Source organism: Chelonia mydas, chromosome 1, assembly GCF_015237465.2.
Source record: "Chelonia mydas isolate rCheMyd1 chromosome 1, rCheMyd1.pri.v2, whole genome shotgun sequence".
In the NCBI taxonomy this organism is placed as follows: domain Eukaryota; kingdom Metazoa; phylum Chordata; order Testudines; family Cheloniidae; genus Chelonia; species Chelonia mydas.
Genome location: NC_057849.1, coordinates 166,385,239 through 166,398,068, shown reverse-complemented (window position 1 = coordinate 166,398,068; position 12,830 = coordinate 166,385,239). Strand labels below are relative to the sequence as shown.

The following is a 12,830-nucleotide window of genomic DNA, read 5'->3' as shown; positions in this document are numbered from 1 at the left end:
TACATAGCCTTACTTCAACAGACAGCTTTGCATATACACACACAGACTAATGTATTATCATAATACATATATCTCATGCAATGTATTGTATTTTCCTAATAAAACAAGTTATTTTTATATATTTGAATGATACAAAAGTAAGGTGAAAGTCGGAAAAAACAAATAATCCTTTTTGTAAAATCTGCGATTTCTCTGGTAAAAATCGGTTTAAACTGAAAATGAAGGGGCTTACCTATCTATTAGATCACACTGCCTCCCAGGTAGTTGGGTGGAGTGCCAAGCACAGCCAGTCACCTGTTAACCAAGGCTGATGGTAAAATGTAATGGTTTTTAGAGGATAACTTCCTGGATTCACATATTGCATTTGAATCTCTCAAAACAGAGATGTGCTGTATAGACCAAAACTTAAAAGAATAAGCATGTGAGGAATCTAATCACGAATAATATGGTGAAAGAACTTTAAGAATGTCAAGATTTCACTAGTTTGATACTAAATACAAAATCTCATAACTGTTCCAAGTTCTTAAACACCTCTCAGTTATACACTGTAGTGCCACCTAGTGTATGCATTTAACAGGAAAACTTAGTGTACATTAGTTTAGCTCTACTGAAGTCAGTGGAGCTACACTAATTTACACTGAGGATCTAACCCTCCATACTTCAATTGTCACATTTTTAAAGGTTATATTTCCTTTAGCAATCCAATTTGGTCTTTACTATTTTTGTTTAAATCTGAAATAAACACTGACCTGTTATGCTGAAACATTTCTAATGCCACTTTTGCTTCAACGTGCAATGTTTCAAATGGCAGATCTTTGTGAATTAGATTGTATGCTTCTTTTGTAAGAGAACGGAAGTTGTCCTTAAAACAAAAAAGTAGACTATGTTACCCCTGTTCTTGAGCTGCTCTTTAATACACATTGTATGTATAAAAAACATTGTAACAAGCAGTAAAAATGGTAAACAACAAACTTTTAAGGATACTCATAGTAGATCTATAAATTCCTACAAATATATCTATCAGCAATAGGCATGGTAATGATTACTGTTGGTAGGACATTACAGTCATTTTAAATGGGAGTGGCCCCTGCCACTGAAATCAATGGGTGTGTTTTCATTGACTTCAATCGATATTGCATCAGGCCCAAAGAAAATGGGAATTCCTTATTACCCATGCCCTCCCATTTCCAAATTTTTAGTGAGACTTCTAATTCATTGGAAGAGTTTCCACAAGCTCCTCCAAACATACTATATGCATAGACATTATCCTGCCACTGCTGAACACTAATCCGGCTAATCCCTGGCTAGTTTTCCAGCGATCAATCAAAATCCCACCTGGAAGTACCCTCTTTACTAACAAATTCAAAAGAGTGGACGTTACTGATACATCAATAAATACAGAACTGATTGCCCACTCCAAAAATCAAACTTCAGTACTCAGAAGACATTTGCAACAATCAAAATATTTACTGGATTGAGAACCTGAAGATGACTCACAACTACCTTAGAAAGTTTTTCAAAGTGGGCAAGTTAAACTACAGCTTGCACTGAAGTGAAATTCTGTATTTTGTTAACATTGCCCCCTTAGCCATACATCTTTTTTTCCCCTCTTCTGGTGAGCATGCATTATAAGAAGAAACACCTGCCCAGTGAAATATATTTGTTTTCACTTAACCTCACAAGAAGTCATGAGGCTTGATTAAAGGTCTAAACAGCTTTGAGCCCTCTGTCCTCAATAGTCTGCATTTATATGGCATGTTTAAGCAATTACAGTTTAATATTTAGTACACTCATAATATTTTTAAGTAAGCATATATCACCTTCTCCATACTTGGAGAAAAAAAACTGTGCTAGCTACAGCCATCTTTAATTTAATGGGGCTCCACATGGGGGCAGAGGTTTGCCTGGGGTAGTCAGGTAATAGGGGTCTCTAAACTGTTGCCACAGTAAAGCAAGACTGTTCCCATTTTAAAAAAAGGAGGTCACCGAAACAAAGGAGGAGTAAACTATAATACACCTCTACCCCGATATAACGCAGTCCTCGGGAGACAAAAAATCTCACCATGTTATAGGTGAGACCATGTTATAACGAACTTGCTTTGCCCCCCTCCCCATTCCTTGTTTCCTGATCACCCCCTCCAGAGACCCCCATCCCTAATCACCCCCAGGACCCCACCCCCTCCCCATCCCCCTGCTCCCTGTTCCCTGACTACTCTGACCCCTATCCACACCCCCCACCCCAACAGGCACTCAGCAGCAGCGGCGGGAAGCAGAGCAATGCGGCCCCAGCCCGCTCCACTCCACCAACTCCCAGCGGCGGCACTCCGCTTCCCACCGCTGGTAAGCGCGGGGAGGTTGGGGAAAAGGATCCCCCCTGCACTCACTGGCAGCAGGAAGCGGAGCAATGCAGCCCCAGCCCGCTCTGCTTTCCTTGCCCCTGGCCCCAGCCATGTTGCTGTGTGTGTGGGGACCGGGAGGGGAGGTCCCGCACTCACTTGCGGAGGAAAGCGGAGCACCGCAGCTGGGAGCTGGCAGAGTAGAGAGGGCTGGAGCCGGGCTCCTCCACAGCTGGTGAGTGCAAGGGGGATCCCTTCCCCCAAACCCCCTCCCCCGAGCGACACGGCCGGGGCCAGGGCGAGGGAAGCGGAGCGGGCTGCTCCTGGCCCCCCGCTAATCCCCCGGGCCATTCTTGGACTGCGGGTCCCCCAAAAGTGCCCCCCCACAGCACCTGCCTCCCAGACCCTTCGGGGGGGGGGGGGGGGGGACGCCTCTGACCGCCCTTGAGACCCTCTGCCCCTTTTCCAACCCCTCAGGTCTGGCCCGGCACCCTTAATACGCAGCTCAGAGCAGCATGTCAGAGCTTTACCGTGTTGTATGCGAACCCGCATTATATCGGGGTAGAGGTGTAATGACTTTTCAGAAGACAAATTGTACTTACTTCTGTTGGTTTCCAGTCATCAAGCCTGCTGTCCAAAACAACATCATAACAGAAAGCTCCAGAGATCACTGCAGAGCCAGAGAAAACGCTGTTATTTGTAACAAAGTATACATTTTGTTTCACGGCCTCAACATTTTTACAAAAACATTACTAGTCTGAATAAATAAGGGCCAAAACAAGGCTGTTTCTGTTATAGAAATATAGCAAGGATCACAAACTGAAATCTGTGGATTATAATCACAGCTGGACAGTTTGGATTTTATAAAACCCAAATGACAGATTCTGTTTGTCTCTTAAATATTCACCCCAAAAATATGTTCCGGGTATTTACAGTTTTTATAAGAGCATGGCAGTCTGTACCCACTCATCAAAACAGTTTTTTTCTGGATAAGTATGACATAAATTCAGGCCCTCCTCCTCTCTGAAGTATTTCTGCACTTTTCATTTGTACAGAGGATTGTATTTCTCAAAGGTGCCAGACAGACAGAATATAATATTGAAGTCATTTATTTATCCACAGAGGAGGTAACACAGGCAGCAGCAACACCATTTCAAACTCTGACAACATACTGAGGTAGGAGGAGACAGCATGGTCTCCATGCACATTCATTCAGTCCTTGGCCTTTCTGCCTAAAAGCCATTTGGAGTTATGGTATGTTATGTCAAACCTGACAGTCAGCCTACCAGCTTCACACGTATCAAACACCTAGGGCTTGTCTACATGAAGACTTTATGCGCAACAAGCCAAGGTGTAACTGTACTGCACACTAATCTGCCACACACAGAGTCACGGTGAGGACCCTGCTATGGCACACTAAAAGTTTCATAGTGCACTTTGACATACTGTCAGATAGCCAACCAATTTCAGGATTCGCTTAAGTAGCCCAAGGATGAAATGCTCTCTTCCCAGCAGTCTGAATATATATTCTTAACAATAAATATGAAAACCTTTTGCTTATGTCAATTTAAAATTGTAAAAAAATTCAGACTACAGATTAGCAGAAATTCTCAAGGCTCTTTGCTATTATGTTTAACTATTACAATAGTCCCGCAATATAACTTAATATTTCATATGAGTAAACGTTAAAGGAAATTTCACACAAACATCAGTTCCTCATATCCGACACTGGTTGCTTTAGCTTATCATAAAAGGTATAATTTAAGGTCCTGTTCCTCATCTTAAAAGCCCTAAATGGGCTTGGAGCCAGTTATGTCAGAGACCACCTCTATTTCTGCACTGTGACAAAGCAGCTGTGATAAGCAAAGACACTTCCAACTGAAAGAGGCGAGACTACACCTCAGACCGGTCTGGGTCACTGTATCCTTAATGGAGGGTCCAAAACTTGCTGCCAGCAGAAATTAGGCTGTGTCAGTCTTGCCACTTTCAGGACACGGTGCAAGACCACTTCTTCATGCAGGCATTCTGGGTGGGATTTCAAGTGTTCAGATAAGCAATTCTGAAATCCCAATTATTACAAGCACATTAGTGATGTCACTCCAACACCACTAGATGTTGATGTCTGACCCTTGAAATGATGAGGGAGAGGGGAAGAGAGAAGGTACAACTGGGCTGTACTCCCAGAGTACATTCCTTGGACATGAAATGAATGTCTAGAGCACCCAGACATTACAGTGACACATTTTAGAAATGCAGGAATAATAAATCTCTCTCATCAGTAGGAAAGAGAGCCCCTAAACGTGCTGGAATGCACCTGAACTGGGTCTAGGCAAGCTTATCAACAAAAAAAAATTATATCACCTGGCACTTCTGGAGCTCTGATCAGACTGACTGAGTATTCATCTTTGAATGCCTGCTTTAACACACATGCCATGATCATGGCACAGGAACGCCAATAGGCCTGTAATAAAGAGCATTTCAAACAAAATTTACTATACTGAAGTTGCCAATTCATGACAGACTAGTTCAGCTATTGATTCAAATAGTGACTCTTCCTTTAAAACTGAATTCCTCATAAGTTTGCTAGTTTCCATTGTGCATTAGTATTTTAATAAAACATACATATTTTATCATTTATACAGTGCTACAAACATAAGCTTTACAAAATAGAACTCCACGTTCACCCTTTCGGAAAAAGCTTTGAATCAACAGTCCTGATCTTTCAATAGTCCACCCATGTGGATCTAACTGCAGGATCAGGTTCTACGAGACAGGTCAACTCAAAGAAAAAGGTAAAGGTAAAGAAAGGTGAGAAAACAAGGTATAAAAGATTTCCGGAAAAAAAGTATTTCAAGGGAGGGATCTGAAAGAGGATGAAGAGAATATCTTGCAGACTGTTCAAGTTGCAGGAGGCAGCATGAAAGAGAATGGAGAGAGCATGAGGAGGAGATAAAGGGAGAAGCAAGGAGGGAGGGATGCAAGCAGTAGATCAAGAGAGAGGAGAAGCGAGGTGAGATTATAGAGGACCTTGAAGGTGAGGATAGGAAGTACTAGTTACTATGTATCTATATCTTCAGGCCTAGAGTAAGTTCTAAAGTTTACAATATTTCAAGGAAGGGGTTGAACTGGAACAGTACACAGTGATTTTGCAAGCTAGTGCTTTGCCCCAGTTACTGCATTTTGTGGTCTAAATTTTCACTGAGAAATAATTAAGATACTAACATCCTTATGGATGTGAAGATAAACTTCAAAATGTGAACCAGATGTAAACTAATGTAGTGTCTACTAATCAAGTGTTTACTGGAGTCTTTAGACAACCTGAAACAATAACTCTGATGCCTGAACTGACAGTTTAAACATCAACATTACCACCTATATTATTCATGCCCACGGAATTCAAGGAAACAGATGGATGTGGAACTTGAGTTGTAGGGTGGAGTTTAGGCGACTACCACTTATTTCTTCCAGTGCGACCCTGGTTTTAAAGCAGAGGGAACACTAACCCAGCTTATGCACTCTTCCGCCAAAATGATTCTTTACTGAAGTTAACATCACTGACTAAAAATGTAAAGTATTATCATTTTTAGTATGCAATATAAGTAATATTCCTCACATCATCTTTGAAAGGTATGTAGCAAGTACAATTTGACCCTTTTACATATGGGTTAATGGAAAGACAGAGTTTAAGTGACTTGCAAAAGACCACACAGTCAGGAACAGAACCGGGCAATTCTGACTCCCAGTCCTTTGTCTACTACAATATTCTTCTGTATCTGTGTGTGGTCTCATGTTCTACACTTAGATTATAAGCAATTTGGGGAAGAGACTCTTTTTATTCTGTATTTGTACAGTGCCTAGCACAGAGGAGTTCTGATCAATGACTGGGTTCCCAGGTGCTCCCAAAATATAAATATAATAATGTAACAAAAAACATTCCTACATTGCAAACTAGGATTTTACCTGAATTCTTAGAACTGATGGATCAACTACATAAATAAATATATTTGGTGAAAGCAATAGATACTTACATGGAGTGACAAATCAACTCTTCTACCATATTTGAGCCAGTATTAATGCACTAAAGACATATTACAAACACAACTACTTCTGCTCCTCCTCTCCCTGTCTGGAACTGTTCATAGACCCTCTTTCCCTCTATATAATGTAGAATCTTTAGCGTAGCGTTATTAGTAGGCTATAAATTTTTAGTTACAGAAATTTAGACTAAACTTATTTTATGCATCCTACTATACTTTCAGTAAAGTTTTTCAACATGGTTATTCCCAGCTACTGCAGTGTCAATCTTGTTCATATGCAGCTTGAAGGAAAAGGTTTCTTAATATCTTAATTTTCAGGCTTTAATACAACTCTTGTTTTCTCTAGAGTGCAGACTAAGATTTTGCTTTCCTATACAGGTGCAAAAATTGGTGGAGATAGTAGACTGTCCAAACAGCAGCAGAGATGAAGCCAACAAAAAATGTGCGATTTTAACAACTTGCATTTTCTCATGTAACAAAAAGAGCTAGAATTTCATTCATTTCATTTAAACTAAGGCCTTAACCTACTCATTGAAGTCAATAGGAAAAACTTCAATGACTTCCTTGGACGTTGAATCAGGGATAAGACAGGAAAAACTGCATAAAGAAATAAGACGCTGACTTACCTTGTTCACTTCCTCTGGATTTTCGTCTTTGAAAGTAAGAAACTGAATTTCACATGATTTGGTCAAAGGCCGATACATGTCCCAAAGCTCTCCATCCACAAGTGCCAATACTGATTTCTTACAATGCCATTCACTTAAGTCTAAAAAAGAAGTGAAAGAATACAAGGCAGTGATCAACATCCCTCTAATATAGCTAAAATTTGCAATTTAGAGTTCTAAACTTATTATACCAAAATGCAAGAGTCATTGCTGGAAAAACCTTTGTGCGGGAATACTATCAGAATCCATGGAAATTAACTTTTTCCTTAAATCCCACTATCTGTATTTTATACATGCCAAACTGAAATACTGTGATTGTATGTATTATTACCTGGACCACTACGTTTGTCTTTACAATGACGACAATAATAGTATGTGCCAGTTTGGATGGTAAATACATTTATCAGCAAAGTGATTTTGATACACAATGGAACAGTTTGTGATTCCATTTACTTACGCATGGCACAATTGTATGGAGTAGACAAAGCTTTGTTCATAACAAATGAAGTGCCAGGATGAGATTTGCCAACATATTTTACTTCAATCTTCTCAATTCGTGGATAGAGAGACAACTGTCTCTCTTTCTCCTTAGTGAAGAGTTCATTACGCATCTGAACAATCTCAGCTGTTGACAGTCGAGAAGCAGGAGCTGTTGAAATAAACCCTGGAAAAAGAAGTGACTTAACTAAGCAACATGCAGCTTCTCAAAATATTTCACAAAAATAAATAGACTAATTAGCATAGTCAATGAGTAGAAAAACATGAGCCACTAACTCAACAAACCTTTAATTGTAATACAACTGTATCCATATTGCAATGCAACTAACTTCCAGTTCACACCTAACATTTGTAATAATCACTCATTATGCAAAAACCAGACCCTAAATATTCAAAAGTTAAACATAGAAAGGCTAGCCTTTAAATAGAAAGGCTCAACACAAACCTAAAATCTTACTTGTAATCTTTCAGACTCTGTATTTGAGTCTATTACAAGCCATGATTGCATCTGTATCTCTCTTTACTTTCTCCTCATGAATACATAAGAGGAATTGTGGGATAATTTTTTCTCAAAAGAACTTGTGTTCTGATCCTGTATGGAAAATCCTTGCTGCATCATATCCTGTAAACCGCCCCCAACTGCGGGAGAATAACCTGATGTTTTAAAAGAACACAAAAATCCAGGCATAATTAGTTTAACTATGCAATGGTGCCCATGAGGAAACATTCCTTTCAGACTCCTACAACAATTGTCTTACATCATGAAATCTGAGATTTGATTACCCACACCTTAGCATGAATAACTACAAAAATTATTGTCCATATTTATCCAGAACCATTTTTAACTCAATGATTATAAATAAGAAGCACCTCAGATCACTAAATTAATACATTAGCTAAGTTCAAGCCTTGCAAAGTTATAAAAATTTACCATCTGACATCTCAGCCTTTACCATAATAATTTTCTTGCCTGTTTAAACAAATTTACTTGTCCCACATAACTGAATTTTGCAAGCTTTTGTTTTTAGTAACGAACATCTCATTTTATTTTAAAATGTGAATTTTATTATTTATACAAGTGATTCTGCATGCACACACACACCACATGATTTCCAAAACATTTCACATTCTGTAGTCCCCGAGGAAATGATCCATGGATCACGGGTGATCCACAACCAAACAAAACATTTTGGAAATCAGGCACGGGGGGGTTGGGAGAATATTACTCTTACAAAAAAACCTGCACTATACAAGAGCTGCTTCCAAACTCCTAAGTTAAAACATTGTGCCTAGACAGGTAAGCCACGGAGTTATAACCGAGGCCAGCACCACACTAGGAATTTACCTCGATATACCTACATCTCTTGGGGGTGTGAAAAATCCACACCTGTGAGACATGTAACTATACCAACCTAACCCCCAGTGTAGACTGTGCTAGGTCAGCACAAGAATTCTTTGGTCAAACTAGCTACTGCTTCTCGGGGAGGTAGATTAACTACAGCAACAAGAGACGGGAGGGTGGGAGAGGGAGAGAGGGAAGCCAGGCTCCCGGCAGGGAGACTCATGCCTGGTGTCTGCTCAGCTGCTCCGTTCCTGGCAGCAAGCGGGGAGCCGAGAAGCCTGGCTAGGGAGCCAGGAGCTGGCTTTCTTGTCCATTTCACAGCTCCAGCATAGGTAGCGTCTATGGTCACTACACTACAGACCTGTATAAGCATGTCACTCAGGCTACGTCTACACTACCCGCCGGATCCATCCAGCGGGGATCAATTTATCGTGTCTAGTCTAGATGTGATAAATCGACCCCCGAGCTGTCTCCTGTCAATTCCTGCACTCCACCGCTGTGAGAGGTGCAGGAGGAGTCGGTGGGGTGGGGGTGGGGGTGGGAGCGGCACCAGTCAACTCACCGCAGTGACAACACCACGGTAAACTGATCTAAGTACATCGACTTCACGGAGCTGAAGATGCATAACTTAGATTGATCCCCCCCAGTGTAGACCAGGGCTCAGTGGTGTGAAAAAATCTATATGCCTGAGCAATGTAGTCATACCAACCTAACCCCGCCCCCCCCACACACATACACACAAGTGCACTATGTCAGTGGGAGAGGTGAGCTACAACCTCTCAGGGAGGTGGATTAACTATGCCAGGGAAGAGCTCTCTCCTGTTGGTGTACAGCATCTTCATTAAAGTGCTGCATCATTTCAACTGTAGCCTTGCCCTATGCCGAAGTGCTACAGAGGCACAGCTGTCGCATTTTAAGTGGAGACAAAGCCTCAGGTCAGCAGAGGGAAGGAACGTGGTGTTCCCACCTACCACACTGCTGAAGCTATGCAAATAACACATAGCTACGCCCAGCCCCCAATAGTCAGTGTAGGGCCGGGGGAGGAGGGGAGGTCACTGCCCTACTCCCTCCCCCCAAAGTGCAGGGCCCGGGGGGGGGGGGGTGGCGGCACTGCCCCTACTCCCGCGCAGGGTCGGGGTCACTCACGGGCGTGTTGGCTCCGCAGGCAGCGGGTCGCCCAGCGCGCGGCCATGGCCCAGCTGCTGCTGCTCCCTGCGGCCTCCCCCGAGCGCGCGCACCCGCCGCAGGCTCCCCCGGAAACACGGGCCGCGGCGCAGGGATCCGCCAGCCTCGGCCGCTGGGGGCGGGTTCCGAACGAGTCCTCGGGTTACCCGCCAGCGCTTCGCCGCGCGGCCCTGAACCGTATCCTTCCGCGGGGAGCGGCTCCCCCGCCTGCACGCGCGCACAGTCGCCGCGCTGCGCCGGAAACCCATTCCGGGCGAGAGGGGCGCCCCTGGTGTAACGGGGTTCCCGCAGGCAATCCCATTGCATAAGCAGGTTGCTGCGTTCTGCACGCGCTGCAATCTTTAAGTTGTGCCATGGCGTAGATGCCTTGTAGTGTCCCGTTTCAAGCGCAGAGAGATAAAGTATAACCACTCAGGTCCCAGTCATCAGGAATCACCTCTCTACTATATCCCGGCTTTAAAGTACATTCACTGAGGCTGAGGAAACCTTGGGATTAAAAATGTTCCACCACAAACTGCCCAATAATTTTCCTCCCACAAAAGAAGATTTGAGTCAGGTTCAGGCTGATACCTAGACGCTGTCAACATAAGAAGATGATTTCGTCAACAAAGTAAACCTCTTAAATTGCTTAGACAAGTCTGTTACAATTTTGCTGTGTTCACTCATGGCAGTGATTCAGCCAGATCACAACAGGACAAAGATATGACAGACACTGAGCATGTGAGTAACAGACAATTGTTTTGACAACATTAACTCCTCTGGAAGTTAAAACGTAAGAAATTAAAAATTTCTTATACCTAAATTCACAATTTAAAAATGAATTTAGAAAACACTGACAGAGTTGCAATGAATCTGCATTCAGTTAAAGAGTTTTCCATCTTCAGAAGAAGTATGAACCAGGACTTCTGGGGTATATACTTGGCTCTATCGCTGACTAAGGCCTGGGCTACACTACAGCATTAGATGTCAGTGTACACACTATAGCCTTGTCCCGCCAATGAAGTGCCCTATTACACTGACATCATAACTCCACTTCCACTAGAGGCATAGCGCTTATGTTGGTGTAGTTAGGGCGAGTCAGTTCGCGTAGACAATGCCTTACTTATGTCTGCTGTTGGCTGTCTTGCCAATTTCAGGGCTGCATGCTCAGTACCTGGTTTACATGGAGCAAAGCCCATGCTCAGAAGGGGCCCCAGCCTGCTCTGCTTGCACTGTGCCCTGAGAGCCCGCCAGCCCACTAGCTCCCCGCTTCCCCCGGCCCACAACTTGCTCCTCTTGGCCTTTTCGCCGGCCGGCCAAGGGCTCTTCTCCACCCTCTGGCCCCACCCGCCAGCTTCTCTCTGCCTCCTGTTTTGACCTCAGTGCACCTCCGGCTCCCCGCTGTCTCTGCTTCCCACCACCTGTGGGGCCCCATCTGTCTCCCTGGAGCTGAGCCTCCTGGGACTAGTGCAAAAGTCTGGCGAGTCTCGGACAGTGTGTGTGGGGGCTAGCTGGGCCCCTCCAGGCAAGTAGGTCCTGAGGGAGCCCGGCTGGGGCAGGCCATGGCCTGGCTGATAGTGCCACTCCCGAAGGGCCGGAGTGATTCCCCACCCTGGGACCAGCCTTGGCTGCACTGGTGGCTCAGCCCGGCAGACAAAGTCACCTCCCAGCAGAGCTGGTTAGTGCGGCCAGGAGGCAGGGCATGGGGGAGTGGGTATCTGGAGCACCTGGGCTGGGGAGGTGCTGGGCTGTGACAGGGCAGGGAAGATCTCTGTGTGTTGGGGCACTAGGGAGTGGGGTCTGTGTGGGGTGCTGGGCAGTTGTGGTAGAGCTGTGGGCTGGGGGGCACAGAGCAGGGGTGGTGCTGTGTGGGGTGCTGTGCATCTGTGGCAGGGTGCTGGGCATAGCGGGTCCGGGGAGGCTCTGGCCATAGGGAATCGGGGGGAGGTGGGGGGGGCTGTGTGGCATGGCATGGGCCCACCCCCAAGAGGAAGGGGCATGCTGGCAGTACAGGGCCGGGCGGGCCATTGTGTGTCTGGCAACTGCTGGTTTGTAAATAGTGCCCTCGCACTGGGCTGGGCAGAGTGGGACCGCCCCTGCCATGCCATGCCCCTGGCCGGCCCCTTGCTCCGGGGACCAACTCTCCTGCATCATGCTCCATTGCCCCCATGAGGGCCCACAACTGTGTTTGGCATCGGGCCCACAAAAGGTTAATCCAGCCCTGTCCATGCTGGAGCTGTGAAACTGACAAGAAAGCAGCAGCCAGATCCCAGCTGCCTCTCGCTCCCCGCTGGGCTGAACCCAACTGGCTCCCCACTCCCTGCTTAGGGAGCTGAGAAGCCCAGACTGCTGCCCCCTGCTCCTGGCAGGGAGGCAAGAAGCCTGTCTCAGCTTCCCACCAGGACAGGAGCACAGCAGCTGATCAGACTCTGGGTGCGGATCTCCCTACCAGGAGCCCGGCTGTCCCCCCAGGCTCTCTGCTCCTTGCCAGGAACGGGGCAGCCACATTCAGCTTCTTACCTCCCTGGTCCCCTCTGGGAACAGGGCAGTCAACCAGACAACAGATGTGAATCTCCCTTAGAGGTTTTTAAGGTCAGGCTTGACAAAGCCCTGGCTGGGATGATTTAGTTGGGGATTGGTCCTGCTTTGAGCAGGGGGTTGGACTACATGACCTGAGGTCCCTTCCAACCTCGATATTCTATGATTCTCCCTGCCGGGAGCCAGGCTTCCCCCCAACCCGAGCTCTCGGTTCCCCCACTCCCCACTGGGAGCATGGCTGTACCTGGCG

The 12,830-nt window shown here is 45.2% G+C and overlaps 1 protein-coding gene across 2 annotated transcripts in view; it reads right to left on the bottom strand.

Moving 5' to 3' along the window:
• Nucleotides 1-12,397, bottom strand: part of MRPL39 (mitochondrial ribosomal protein L39) — a 28,795-nt gene extending 16,398 nt beyond the window's left edge. Inside the window, exons 1-7 of one of the 2 annotated variants that reach the window (XM_043538328.1) lie at nt 12,390-12,397; nt 10,025-10,090; nt 7,496-7,702; nt 7,000-7,139; nt 4,698-4,797; nt 2,939-3,006; nt 750-862 (exon numbers count right to left, since the gene is read on the bottom strand). In XM_043538328.1, the coding sequence (XP_043394263.1) occupies nt 750-862; nt 2,939-3,006; nt 4,698-4,797; nt 7,000-7,139; nt 7,496-7,702; nt 10,025-10,070 (674 nt within the window). In that variant the 5' untranslated portion in view covers nt 10,071-10,090; nt 12,390-12,397. Of the gene's footprint in view, nt 1-749; nt 863-2,938; nt 3,007-4,697; nt 4,798-6,999; nt 7,140-7,495; nt 7,703-10,024; nt 10,292-12,389 lie in introns of those variants that run through there. The other variant, XM_037905686.2, reaches the window with a different exon arrangement.
• Nucleotides 12,398-12,830: the final 433 nt, after the last annotated feature.